Genomic DNA, 13,703 nt, shown 5'->3' with positions numbered 1-13,703 from the left:
CAGGAATAATTCTACACATTTCTCTGCTGCCCAGGGCTGGGCTCAATCTGAAGGAAAAGTTTTCCAAGGCTATTATGGTCTTCAGGGCACTGCAGAGCTCCAGTCTCTCTGTGGTGTTCTCACTCTATCACCTTGACTGTGACAAATTGCTGCTGTATTTGCTGCTTCTCAAGATATGAAAGACAAAAGTGAAATCAGACCTGGCCATTGATGAGTACAGAGAAGTTAATGGAGCCAAAGAGCATTCTCTGTCCAAGGGCATTGTTGTACGCTAAAATGTTCTCAGTCATTATGTGGATTTTTTTCTGCTTGCAGAAGAGGCACTTGGGCAAAGGGGATTTCTGTGTGCTGAGATGGCAGCTGGTTTGAACCCCAGAGCAATTCCTACAGCTGTATGGAAATTGTGCATCTCAGTCTTTCAAGGACTGTTGGGACTTCAACACTTTGGGATTTCACAAGTTCTCTCTACGGACAAATCTGCAGGACCAGACTATCCTGAGCTGGTAAGAGAATTTTTGAGACCATGCATCAGAAGTCAAATAAACTAAAACAATAAGGCAGATAAGGGAAACAATAAATGCTGTTTACTCCAACAGAGTACATGGTATCTAACTTTTCACAGAACTGGAAATTAAATTACAAAACTGAAAAAAAACCCTAAAAACAATTATTATTGATTGGTACCTACCTAAAACTCTGTTTCATCCTCCCATTTTCATTCTGTGGTGTTCCACGCAGGGAGAGCCCACACTCAGAGCCTCACAACCTTTATGGAACCAGTGCATTTTGCCCCTGTCCCCCCCACCTTTTTTTTTACAGGTTTCTTCATTACACATGTAGTGAGTACAGAATGACTCTCAAAGAAATGTGCTCTATTTGCCTATGGCTAGATTTGGAAATACCAGTTTGTGCTCCTTTCGCGCTGGCAAAAATGCAAAGACAACATTGCCAACTGTGCTTTTCCTGACCAGGCTGATGGCTTTGATGGATGCCTTGCCTTTGGCATGTATGGAGGGAGGAAGCTCTCTCAGTGGGCTTGCTTTCCTCCTGCTGTGCCTGAGCTCCCTAACCAGCCAGTCCTTCTCGCCCAGACAGAGGGATTTGCTTTTTGCACAACTTCCCAGATCACCTACATTAAAGAGCAATATGTGGATGCTGTACTAAATCAAGTAACTGTCCTCTGTCTGTTTGATCAGGTTAGACATGATACATAAACAGGCTAGAAAATGGTTTCAGCAGTGGAGCCCAGGCTGTGACACCCACCTTGAGGCACTGGCAGTTTTAGGAGGTTACATTCCAGACGTTAAGGCTCTTGTGGTGAAAATGATGGACACTGCTTTGCAGAAAGTGTAAAAAGCACAGTAAAAAGAATCTGCCATGCAATTGTATGCTCTGATGATCACAGCTTTACCACATTCACTGGTCTTGCTCTTCTAAGGAATTGTCATACCATTCTACAGGGCAGAAGCTTAAGAACTTGAAAAGTAAGTGTATTTTTTGTGAAGTATGAATAACTCTTAATTTTCACTTGCTGAATTTTCTCCTTGATGGCTTCTTTTAGAGCATCCATAACTCAGATTTACTTGACAGCACTAAAGAAACAGACATGGTTGATATCTTGGGAATCAAAGACATGATGATTTTTTTTTTTTAAAGGCTGTCTAGCCTGTTTTATCCTTCCCAGCCTAATGGAGGTTTGTTTGGTACAGGACATCCTCTGATGATAATAACTTTCATCATTTATAAGCAAAGTTTATTCTTTAGTGAACTAAAAATGTTCCTCCTAAGGAGATTTCCCCCATTTTCTTTTGGGCCAATTTGTATAGCCTGAGATCTGAGTTTAGATTTCCGTTGTGCTTTTTCTTCTCTTTTTTCTTTTTCTCTTTCTTTCTTTTTTTTTTTTCCATCTGAAGAGGTTTCCTCTGTTGAAAACCTTCAACAACTGCTCAGACCATTTACAAGAAGCACTTTCACAGGCAGTAGCTCTACAAAAGAGAGGAAAAATCGAAGTGACTACCTATAAGAATGAAGTTAAATGCAGTTTTAAGTGTTTGTGAACTGCAACTGACTGAAAGGGTGCCAAATATTTTGCAAATATATACAAAAAGACAGGCCCCTGCTCTAATCAGCTTGTAAATTAAAAGAAAAGTACATTGGCAAGAGCAGAAGAGATGATATGACATGCTTTAAATAGTTTATAGGGAGCTGGAGAATTGTTGTTTATTTGGTGATGTTGGGAAAATATTTAATGTGTTTTGGTTAAGCTCTTTATAGAAATGCTTCTCCACCCCCAGTTTTCTTTTCCAATGACTGTTTTGGAGATTGAAACCAGCAAGTTTAGAGTAGATGGAAAACGGAGAAACCTATTTCGAAATTGACAAAACCGCGAGTAAATCTTTATAGATACTTTTTATGTGAGTCAGGCTTTCGAAAGTAATTATGGTAATGTAAGAAAGGATCATCGCTTCGCCGCTGCTGCGGACGGCCAGCCAGGGTCGCAGCTGGTGTAAATTGAGATAGCTCCTATCTGGCGTGCCTGCCTGGGGAGGGGGCGGCCCTGGCCCCTCTCTTTGGGTTCCGGGGCCGTCCCGGAGCGGCGGCGGCTGCCGGCACCGGCGGCGCTGGGGGCTCCCCGCGCTTCGCTGCTGCCCCGGCGCTCGCAGATAACCGGGGAGTTTTTAGCGTTTAAATGTTTTCTATAGCAAGCCTACAATTTATTGAAAAACAGGCCAACAAACAAAAAAGCCCGAACCACTGTAATTTTAGATTTAACTTGCAGCTGCTGGGGTAAGATGCAAAGTGGGGTGCAATTGCATTTCTGAGAGCATAGGATTGGGGTAAGCTCCCGGTGTTGGTTTGGAAAGCTCAGACAGGTAAATAAATATTTCCTTTACCGTCGTCTTCCCAGAATCTGGAAGGTGACTCCGGCATTTGGGGTTTTTTGCCTCTTTCCCTGCTTTTAATGTTGTTGGTGATATCTCCACAGATAAGTGACTTCTGTGCATCCGGAGTTTGCGTTCAAAGCAGAGACTAATTGTGGGGGACTTTTCAGAATAAACACATTTCTCTGTCGAAGTAATGTGTTTGTAAGGAAAAAAAAAAGATATAAAAAGGAGGTTAAAGTGGATAATTTGTTTAGTTTTTGTTTGTAGCTTTTTTTCCCCTTTTACTACAGAGCACTCTGGAATTTCGTTTGAAAATAGAACCATCCTTGGAGGGAGGCACGGTACAAAATTTTGGCCTGCAATCACAACAAATACCCCTGAAGCCTTGTCCTCATCCTCTGTAAGCATAGAAAAAATTATTAAAAAATAACGAGATAATTTTGAAACCCGTGTTCCTCATTTGGAGATGACCCAAAAAACTTCATAGCTTCTGAAGCAAAGGCTTTAGGTCCTGGGTCAGTTTTAAGTGCTACTGCAAACCTCGGCAGAAATGTTTGCAGCCGAACACAAATTTCCAGGCTTAAATTGCCTTCTTCCTGTGCCGGGATGCCAGGGCTTTGCACAGCTGAAATTGCACAGCTCTTTTCCCCGGATCCTCTTACTTATTCCAGCGCTCAGAGCCCGCTGCCCCGGGCACCCTTTTGCTGCTCTGGGTCAGCCTGCGCTCGGCAGCCTCTGCCTAGGCCGGCTGGAGCCCTGCTCCCGTCTCCGCTTTGGCGGGATGGTTTCACGGCAGATCCAGTCCGTGTGTTCCCTGCTCGCCCCCAGCAGAGCCAGAGGTATGTTTCATCCTTCCCCACGCGTTACCACCGCGGCTCCGTGCCGCCGCAGCCGCTGCCCGAGTGAGCCGGGGCTGGCAGGGGTGGCTGCCCCTCTTCTCTTGGGGCGTTTCAAGGGCAGAGACGGGGAGTGGAGATTTCCGCCGGAGACAGCGCTGTCCGCGGGCTTCACCGGGGCCAGGCCGAGTGCTTCCCCCTCTGCGGGGCTCCGCCGAGCGCGCCGAGCTCCGGACTGGCCGCCGGCTCACCGGGCCCTGGCTGGGGCGGTCGGGGGCGCAGGTAGCGCCGCACGGACACCGGGAGAAGCTGGAGAGGGTTCCCAGGGGCGGGCAGTCCTGCCGGGACAGGGGGCTGCCCGTGCGCTCGGGGTGCCCCTGATCCGGCTGCCCGAGCAGCCCCGCCGGCTTCCCCGAGGGCGGCTGGCGGGTCCCCGGGGCTCGGCCCCGCTTGCGGTGAGATTTACGGCTCGATGCAGAAGCCGCGCTGCTGCCCGCAGCCCCGGCAGCTCCCGGAGGGTGTCCGCAGGTGGGTGCCGGCTCCCCCGCCGTGCCGGGGCCCTCACCAGCAGATGGTGCTGCGGCCGCCCCGTCCCCGGGGCTGCGGAGCCCCGACGGACCGCACCTGGCCCGCCTCTGCCCTCCCGCCGTCCGCCCTCCATCCCGCATGGCCTGGGCGACGCGGGAACCGGGGCGGGCCAGGGCGGCCGAGAACCCAGGGACGGGCGCGTTTCGTGTCCCAGAGGCAGCAGACTGCTTGTGGGAGTTCGGGGCTTGCCCGGGGAGCGGCTGCTGACGGACAGAATGTCCGATTCGGGTGGACATTCCTTGAGGCTCCCAGGATCGTCGGCAGCCGCCACCGATCCCTGGCCCGGTGCCACGACCCTGTGCCCAAAGCTGGCAACCGCAGCCGCCTGCACTTCTGCAGTGCGCCGAGCCTGGTTCGTCCTGCCCCGGTCCGTCCTGGAGGCAGCGACGGCCCCAGCACGGGGGTCCTGGTCGGTGCCATCAAACCGTGCTGTCCTTTCCGCCTCCGATGCGGACGTTTCCACAGCAGGCACTGCTGCTGCCGCCCCTCTCATTTCCCTGCCGCTGGTCGGACACCGATGGGCTCGGAGGCAGGCGGGAAAAGGCGACCGGCGGCTCGATTCCCCGTGCCTCGGTTCCCCGCAGTGCCCGATGGCCCTCGTGTGGGGATCGGCCCGGTGCTTCGGCGCACCGAGGGGCCGCTCCCGGGCTCCGGGGTGCTGGCGGCCCCCAGCCCCGCCGCGCCCGTCGGAGCCCCCAGCGCTCAGCCCCGAGGGCCTTGCCCAGCTTCGCGGGTCCCGGCGCAGTGTGGAGCTAACTCTTCCCTCAGGTAGCATTTAGGTTTTTTCCGGGGTGATTACCGCCCCCCCATCCCCCCCTCCCCAACCAGGGCCGTCCTCGCTGCCTTACCGGCTCTGTCGTTCCTACAGCCGGCGACCATCTCGGACCGTGCTGGCCGGCCCCCGGGCGCCGGTTCCATCCCGAGCTCTCCGGTGTCTCGGAGTCCCGACTCCGTCCCGGTTTTGCGTGGTGCGGGAGCGAAAACGTCCGCCGGAGCCGGCGCAAAGCGAAAGCTCGGGGCTGGCGGGGTTGCGGCAGGGCGGCGGGCCCCGAGCCGAGGGGGTTAAACCAGGAGCCTCCCCTTACCTTCAAAAAGTTAAAAATGTCTGGAGCCTGCATCTCTTAAAGGGGCGGTGCTGGCTGCAAGGAGTCTTGGCACCGGCTGCGAGAAAGGCTGGTCAGGGGCGTGAGTTCCCCTCCACCAACACCAAAACATTGCAAAAAAAGGCAGAGCGCCCCACACTTTAGATAAGGACAATTAGCCACCAGCGAGCCCCTGCAGACAGCGAGTTAATTAGGGGTTTCCTGCTCTCCGGCATGCCCTGTCCCAGCTCCTGCCCCCCAGGGCTCTTAGCCCTGATGGCACCTGGGCTGGCCCTCATGGCCACCTTCTCGCTGCCTTCCCAGGCTGGGGACAGGAGAGCGCTGCCAGTGGAGAAACCTCCAGGTGTGAAGGGAAGAACTCTCATTCTCCTTGATGTCAACACCAAGAGCCCTGTCAGGATAATCAGTGAGAATTTCCTCTCCCTGCAGCTGGACCCCTCCATCATTCATGATGGCTGGCTCGATTTCTTAAGGTAAGGCAGGAGCCCCCCGGCGCCCTCCCCACGCCGCCCGCGGGGCGCCCCGGCGGCCCCGCCGCCCAGCCCTGCCGGGCTCCGCGCTGCTGGCGGCGCTTGTTGTGACGGAGGGAGCGAGGCCATGGTTTCCATTAAGATGCACATGTTTGCAATGGAGAAAGCATTTCGGAGACTTATCAGTTATGACTGCAAAAATGTCGTGCTCCCCTCGCTCCAGCAACCGCTCCTCTGTGCAAAAAAGCACAACACGGGGCCGAGGCAGCACAGGGGGATAAAAAAAATCAAAATGGAACAAAAAATAGCAGCAGGAACGGGCCGCCTGCCGAGCCGAGCCTTCCCCGGGTCCCGACGGGCAGAGAGCGGGTGTCGGCCAGGTCTTCCGAGCCCTCCGCTCCCCGGACTTCCAGCCCTGCGCAGGGGGCAGAGCCGGGTTGCAGCTACGCTGGGTTCCACCGGCGGTGCGGAGCGGCCGCGGCCTGGAGGCGCTGGGATGGCCAGAGAGCCTTCTCCCTGCTGGGTAAGTCGGGGAAGGAGAGCGGGTCTCCTCCGCACGCCCGCTCCGAGGGTCCTTTCGGCAGCCGGGGAAGGAGCAGGGCGAGGATGCGGGAAGGCGCGAGAGAAGCGGAGCCGGGACGGTTCCCGCTCTTCTCCCCTCCCCGCTCCTCTCCCCTCCCGGCGGCTCGGCCCGCGGCACGGTCCCGCGCGAGCGCCTCTCCTTCCTGGACGCCGCTGCACTTGTCCGGAGGGCGCCGGCAGGACGGGGGGGAGCCGGGCCCGCCGGCCTCAGGGCCGCCACCGGCGGGCGGGGCGGCTCCCGCTCCAGGGCCGCGCCGCTCGGCCCGCGCAGAGCCCTCAGCCGCTGGTACCGCTCGCACTGCCCCGGGCGGGGCAGCGGCGGGTCCTCGAGCCCCGTGGTCCCCGGTCGCTGGCGGTATTGGGGAAGCGAGGGCCCGGCCCGCGGCTTCCTCAGCCCTCTCTCTCCTCTCCCCAGCTCCCGGCGGCTGGTCACCCTGGCGCGGGGCCTGGCCCCCGCCTTCCTGCGCTTCGCGGGGAAGAGGACGGACTTTTTGCAGTTCCACAACGTGAAGAATCCGGCCAAGAGCCGCGGCGGGCCCGGCCCCGACTACTACCTCAAGAACTACGAGGACGGTGAGCCCCGGGACCGGGGCGGGGGCGGGCGCTGCAGCGGAGGGCTGCGGGAGCCGGGCGGTCCCGCTCCGCCTGCCCCGCTCTCCCCGCGCCCGGCGGGGCCGTGTCGCTCCCGGGCACGGTGCCGCCGGGCACCGGGCAGGGGAGGATTCCCGTTCCCTTTCTTTCCCGAGGGAGGGGAGCCGAGGAGCTCGGTGGAGCTCGCTGGCCCCATTGCCGGGGGATTCGGCGGGTGTCGGCCCCCGGGAACAAAAGACCAGCCCTGGGCAGCGGGACTTTTCGTATTCCCCCGCCCCTCCGCGTCCTCTGCCTCCCTTTGCCCCCGAGCCCCGGCAGGCAGCGCCGGCCGCAGGGGAGGCTTTGCCGCGGCTCCGGGCGGGGCCGGGCACCGGAGCCGGGATGCTCTCTTTGCCGCGGCTCTCGGAGCCCTGCCTTTCCTCACGGAGCTCGCTGCTGTGCGCCTTTCTGTGCCCGCCACAGCCCCCGGGGCTCCCCGCGGTCCCTCCGGGCTCGGTGACCGTCGGTCCCCGCCTGCTGGTGCCCGGTCAGGGCTGCTCCCCCTCCGAACCTCTCGGCCATCCGAACTCTCTCCAAAGCCACCACCTGGCCCCCGCCTTCCCGCTGTTCCCCTCTTCCCCGTCTGCCCTTCTCCCCATCGGACCTCTGTACACAAAAGGCTTTCACCTTTCGCGGCCCATAATTCACACAAAGAAACTGAGTAGAAAATTTAGGGCCGTATCTCCGTCCTAAGGCATTTCTATTAAGAAGCTGAATACGATGTCCACATGCAAGAATTTATTGATTTTTCTCTCTTGCTTAGTTTGTTTCTTTTTTTTGAAGAAACAAGGTTTTTTTTGGTTTTTTTTTTTTTTTCCCTTACACAACGACTTACAAAAATTAGCTTTAGATTTTTCCATAAGAAATTTTGAAGGCCAATTAATGCCAGACAGATCCCACTGGGCCGGTCTGGAACAGAGGAAATTTTGCAGAGATCTAGTCAGCAGCAGTCCTGAATGGAAAAAGCAGATGCATTTGCCAGTCTTCTGATGGCTCTCACTCCTGCTGTTTCCCTACATAACATCTCTGAGATGAATGTCCTTCTATTCCCACATGCAGGCAGGTGGGTAAGTTTTTCTGCTCCATCTTTCACTTGCTCTCCTAGCTGGGGCAATCCCGATGTTATTCATTGTTTTTCTTCTTGTAACAAATCTCAGTGGAAGGGTTTGTTGTAAGCTTCGCCTGCTGAGATGCACTTCAGGAAAAAATGCTGACCAAACTTGCCACAGACACCTTGTACAGTAGGAATTAAGTGTCATGCATAAAATTGTGGATGGGACTCATACAAAACATTTGTAAGAATAAATTTTCCCACCTTCCATATTTCAACAACTTGCAGAAGAGAACTTATACTTACTTATTAAATGTCTTCACAACAGCTTTCATGTTAAGGAAGGAGTGAAATATTTTGGCTTTTTTTTTCAGTTTTCCTCATGGCAATAAAATTGAAATGTAGCAGCCTTCAAAATGAAGCTTTTCATAGAAGTTGTAACCACAGGTCTTAACTTTTCATCACTTAAATATGGAACAGAACCATTGTGAATGTGAGTGAAGGAAGGGGAAGACACATGTGGTGTGTATCAAGCATTGGTGTAAATCAGAAAGGTGTGGTAAAAGGGATTTCCTGCCTGGAAGCAAAGCTCTTGTATTTGTTCTTAAGATCTGTGTGCAAACTCCAGGGTCAGGGAGTTTCACCCTACTTGGAAAAGGGCTAGAGTTGCTAGTAGCTCACATCCTTTTGTGCTGAGGCTGCACTAAGTACTTCACTAGAGGGATCCAGTTCTCCAAAATGAAATCCTGATGCCATCACAGCTCTTTGCCCTGCTGTCTGGGTATGAGCAGCCACCTTCTCCATTTGGAGCCCTGGCTCCGTTTTTGTTCCCTCATCTGTGGCTCACACAGGACCTGCTTGGAATCAGGAAATGCAGTTTGCTCTTGCTGCTGAGGAATTACAGCTTCAACAGACAGCACAGAGAACTGATGGCAATCAGCACCTGAGCATGGGGGAAGCCAACAAGCATCCTGCTAGGTACCCTTCCTTCTCCCCAGTCTGTCTGGGGTGGTTGGAGTTGTTTTCCATGTCCACGGGCTTTTACATGTCCAGTACCTATTCTCTGAAATTTCTTATAATGGCATGGGGGTGGGGAAGATGCTGGGGGGCTTGATTAGTTAAAAAAGTCAGCAAACATTTAACAGAGAAATCGGTGAATTTTAAAGTCTTATGCAGCACCCTAGTGATTTTTAGGGATGTGATAAGTGACTGTTTGGTTGTTTTGTGCTTTGAGTGTTTGTCGTTTTGCCACTTGTGCCTGTGGGTGCACACAGACTCCAGACCTGTGCCCAGAGTCTGGGTTCTCTTTGCGGCACCCACGGCTGCTCCCATGCCGTGTGTTCAGAGGGGGAGTGAAGGGCACTTGTTTTGTTCGTCTGGGCTGCAGCAGCTCACAGAGAGCAGGACTGAGAGGTAAAGGGCACGTGTGCAAGATCACTCAGAGAACTGCAGTTACAAGTGAGTGACTGTGAGTGGTGTTCACATCCCAGGCAGCTGCACCCCACTGTGTGCTCGCAGCCCACACCCGTGTGGCCCTCTCAGGCATTCAGATGGATGGCAGCACCAGGACTGCTTTGTGTCATCCTTCGTGGATCCTGGGACCATGCTTGCTAGAGTTGGAATGAATCTCTGGACAGGGATCTTCATCCTGTAAACCCCCTCTGCCCCCCTGGTGCTCTTCAGACCAGGGTATTTCTCGCTGTTCCCTTCCATGTTTTTTCTGTCTCTGTTGTGCTCTACCTTCCTGACTATCAGACCTCCTCAGGGATTCACCTTACTCTTCCCCTGCACTTAAAATTGTATTTGATTCCCTTTCAAATTATCCCAACTGTGCACACCTCCACCTTCTGGAAATTGCTTTTACCTTGGACAGCCTTTGGGTTCACCAACCCATTTTTTCCCACTTCTTTCTTTCTTTCACAGAGAGTGTGGGTACTCTCTGAGGGTAGTAGTAGTTGCTTTCATCTCGTATCTAAAATGTACTTTGTTTTCTTGAAATAAGGTGTCTGCTTTAGGTTCCAGGGTAACTCATTTCTTATTCAGATTATTCCTGGAAACACAGACCTGGAAGTATTGTGTGTTACCAGGGGTGTATGATAGCTTTCCTTTGTATGTGTGAACAGCCTCACGCCAGTCTAAACTGGTCATGTTTGGGCAGCAAGGGTAACAAAGTGATGCATGCTCTGTTACTGCCTGGGATGCCCATGAAGAGGGTGCACCTGGCAATTTACTGCAGCATAGTGTACAAAACTGGCACGTTTGCTGGCAGATTTGTCAGTACCTGACAGGGCAACTCCTAAAAGTGGATGCCTATGGTAGATGCTCCTGGTGAGCTACTGGGTGTGCAGTCTCTGTTATGGTAGCATGGCTCTAGGTACCTCCTGGACTTTGCTAAACATTAGGTAATCTAATGTGCTACATTAACTCCCCACCTGTGTTGCACACCTGGTGGCTTCCATCTCATGCAGCCCCGACTTTGGATGGTGAGTCCTGGAGCCCACCCTGTTTGGATAAGGCATTGGCCAGCCTGAGGTTTGCTAGAAACAGAAACCTAGTTTGATGTATGTCAGGCTCTGTGGCACCAGGAGGTGGGGCTATGCCAGAGACTTTTTGACATTTTATGATCAAGAGGTGTAACATTTTTAGCCTGAGAGACTTTTCCCTCCCTTAAATGGTATTTCTCTGCATGTGCCCTGCTGAGTTCGTTTTTCTTCCCCAGCGGTGCTCAGCGTTGTGTTTTGTTATCTGGAGATGTGTTTCTCTGCACATGTCTGAGTCCAGGGCAGGTACCAAGATGAAAGGTTTCATGCTCAGTTTATCTAGTAGGCCTGCTTCTCCTTTTGCTGTTGGGTTTCCTAACAAGCAATCTGTTCAGCCTGTCCTTTCAACTGCCTCACATGTGCCAGGGACCAGTTGGATCTGAGGAATGGGACAACAGCAAACACTGGTCTCCAGGAAAACAGGCTTGAGCAGCTCCTCTTCGGAGCAAAGACATGGATTTTTGTTGGTACAAAACCTTTCCTGAAGCTGAATTTGTTAAAACCTGGCTTGCTTGCTGTCCTGGAGCCTGGTGTTGGTGTGTTACATGTGTGTGGAGTCCTGGTCTTGTTTCAGCAAGAGGTGCTGCAGGTGCTGTCTCAGTGCCTGATCCCTCAATGCTTCCCATTTTGGAAGCTCCTTGCTGGTGCTCCAGTATGAGTTTAGTGGGCTAATGTGCAGCCTCCTCATCTGCAGGGTGATCCCCAACTGCCTCTCACCCCAAAGCCACAGAGCCAGCTTTGGACAGCCTGGGTGGCACAGACATTGCTATAGCTTCCCCCTGGGCAAATGTGCTGTCAGGGATGAGAAAGCAGAAAAAGAGGAGTTACTCACAGCTGGAGTTTTCAAAGATGTGCTGGCCCAAATGCACAGCTTCTCACTCCTGCACCCCAGCCTTGTGGAGACTTTTGTAGCCTTCTCATGGCTGAGAAGAGACCAAAGGACACTTTGTGTGTCCCTGCATGGGCCATGGGAGGGAGAGGGGAAGGGCACTACATTTGCATGCTATAGGTAGTGCATCAAAGAAGTTTCTGAGCTGAAGTGTGTATGGACAACACATTTCAAAAATACTCTTTTAATTGCTGTTAAGTTGCTTCCTTCTATTTTATCACCTTTTTATTATTATTTTTTTAAGGCGATACCATTTGGAAAAAAGTCCAATTAAACAAAGAAAATTACAAAGACATGTTTCTTAAGCCTTCCATACTACTCAGGGGATTTGGCAGTATAGTGTGGGAAATTTCACATCATGCTGTGTAAGGCTGGCATTCTGTGTATTCTTTCAGTGTTGCATCCATTCCTTCAGGCATCCTCAGGTACCCAGCACTGCATCTAAGCCTCAAAATTCATCTGGCTATGGGAACATTTTCACCCTTGCTCAGTCCATACTGAGCATACAAGTGTCTTTTAGGATGCCATGCTGTTAGAACATGCCTGAGTGGAAAGGAAGATAATAATGACCCAAGAATATGTTAAATGACCTGAGGATTCTTTATGTGCTTACACAGGGGCTGGAGCTGTCCCTAGCTAGGGCTGCTGTTCCCACCCTCCTGCCCCTTCTGGCGTATTCCTCTCCTCTTCCCTGCCTGGAGCCTGAGTTTGTGTGGTGTGGTGAATTAGTTCAGGGATCTCAGCTGACCAAAACTTGATGGTGGAGATGTGATTGCACTTCAGCTTGTTCAGCTGCCAGATTGACCAATGCTGTGTGAACAGGCAGAGGCGTAGTGGACAGTGCTGGCAAAGGAAAGCCTGCATTGAAGGCAGATGGAACTGCAGCAGTCTCAGTCTTGGTCAGATTAAATCCTTCAAATCTATGTCCTGAAGGCAGGAAATCTCACCTCTTGTTTGTTTGCCATCAGAAGGGCTGGTCCCCATGCTTTCTTTATGATCTGTGCGCTGTTCTGCTGCTTCCCTTGTGCTGGCTCTGGCACATTTCTGATCCTCTGCTGAGCCAGCAGAAAACTGAGTTAAAAAAAAAAAAAGGCAACCTTTACTGTGAATTTATTGATTTAGGATTATGAGGATGATCATGGGGTATTAATATACCTGAGCCAGAGAAAGGGAATGTTGTTGCCATGTGTCTGGGAGTGTCCCTTTGGCTCTGCCAGCTCATAAAACTGCACTATGTTTCTGAATGGAGAACCATCCTGTTGTCCTGGTAAAAACAAACAAACGAATTTTCCTTTATTCAAGGAATCATCTTCTGTTTCTGGTTACCCAGGGCCCCTTTTCTGTCTGCTTTGTGTCCCTCAACAGTTTAGACATCTGTCCTTTCAGAGCTTGAAGAGGAAATAGTTGGTTTTTTTACCCTCTGAGTGTTTCAAACGCAGCCTCTTAGAGAGGGCTGTAGCATTTCAGGCATAGCAAGAGCTCAATCCCCAAGATGGGAAGATCCTCTGATGTCCTTTGGACTTCTGGGATTTGCCAGACCTGGGGCTGCTCTGTGCCTCAGCCTCCTGCTCCCAAGTTCCCAGGCACCAGAACTGCAGGGAAGGAGCTACAACCTGCTCTGCCTCTCTAAGGAATCACAGGGCTGAGCTGTTTCCTTAGAAATTAAAAATAAAAAAAAAACAGGTTGTAGAAATCACATTACACAAAGTAAGGGAGCCTGAGCAGGAGATACTTCCAACTTGCCTGTTTATCTCCACTTTTTCTTTTTAAAATAAAAACTGTTCTGCTATAATCATGCATGAAAAGAGCTTTAATAACTGCAGGAAATGGTGCAATCAAAGAATTAACTTCTGATTTGTTAGCTATTTGCTTGTGTATTGGCGAGATAAAAAGATTTTTATCTGTGGTTATGTATTTAACTGCTTATAAAAAGTATTCTAAATTCTATTTTTAAATTGCATATTTTTGTTAGTTTCACAGTTCTTTCCATGCTGCATCTACTTTGTGTGAATTAAAAGTGATTCATGAAAAATTACATGCACAGGGAAAGATGTGACTTTTTGTACAACTATCCATTCTAAATTAGCAGTTGGCATTCAGGGAAAACGTTCTGAATTTATTATGGATTG

At 51.9% G+C, this 13,703-nt stretch overlaps 1 protein-coding gene and 1 long non-coding RNA gene across 2 annotated transcripts in view; one reads left to right on the top strand and one right to left on the bottom strand.

Annotated features, from left to right (window-relative positions):
• Positions 1–569: 569 nt before the first annotated feature.
• Positions 570–5,347, bottom strand: LOC132076162 (uncharacterized). Its single transcript, XR_009418877.1, has 3 exons — positions 5,158–5,347; positions 2,895–3,067; positions 570–1,985 (listed from the first exon to the last, which is right to left on the bottom strand). It is a non-coding gene; the product is annotated as an uncharacterized LOC132076162 (long non-coding RNA).
• Positions 5,348–5,625: 278 nt separating this feature from the next.
• HPSE2 (heparanase 2 (inactive)) overlaps positions 5,626–13,703 on the top strand; it is a 103,751-nt gene continuing 95,673 nt past the window's right edge. The window contains exons 1-2 of the mRNA XM_059477291.1: positions 5,626–5,885; positions 6,880–7,037. Of these exons, the coding sequence (XP_059333274.1) occupies positions 5,626–5,885; positions 6,880–7,037 (418 nt within the window). The remainder of the gene's footprint in view (positions 5,886–6,879; positions 7,038–13,703) is intronic.

The sequence above is a fragment of the Ammospiza nelsoni genome, chromosome 8 (assembly GCF_027579445.1).
Source record: "Ammospiza nelsoni isolate bAmmNel1 chromosome 8, bAmmNel1.pri, whole genome shotgun sequence".
Taxonomy (NCBI): domain Eukaryota; kingdom Metazoa; phylum Chordata; class Aves; order Passeriformes; family Passerellidae; genus Ammospiza; species Ammospiza nelsoni.
This window is presented reverse-complemented; position numbering and strand designations above follow the sequence as displayed.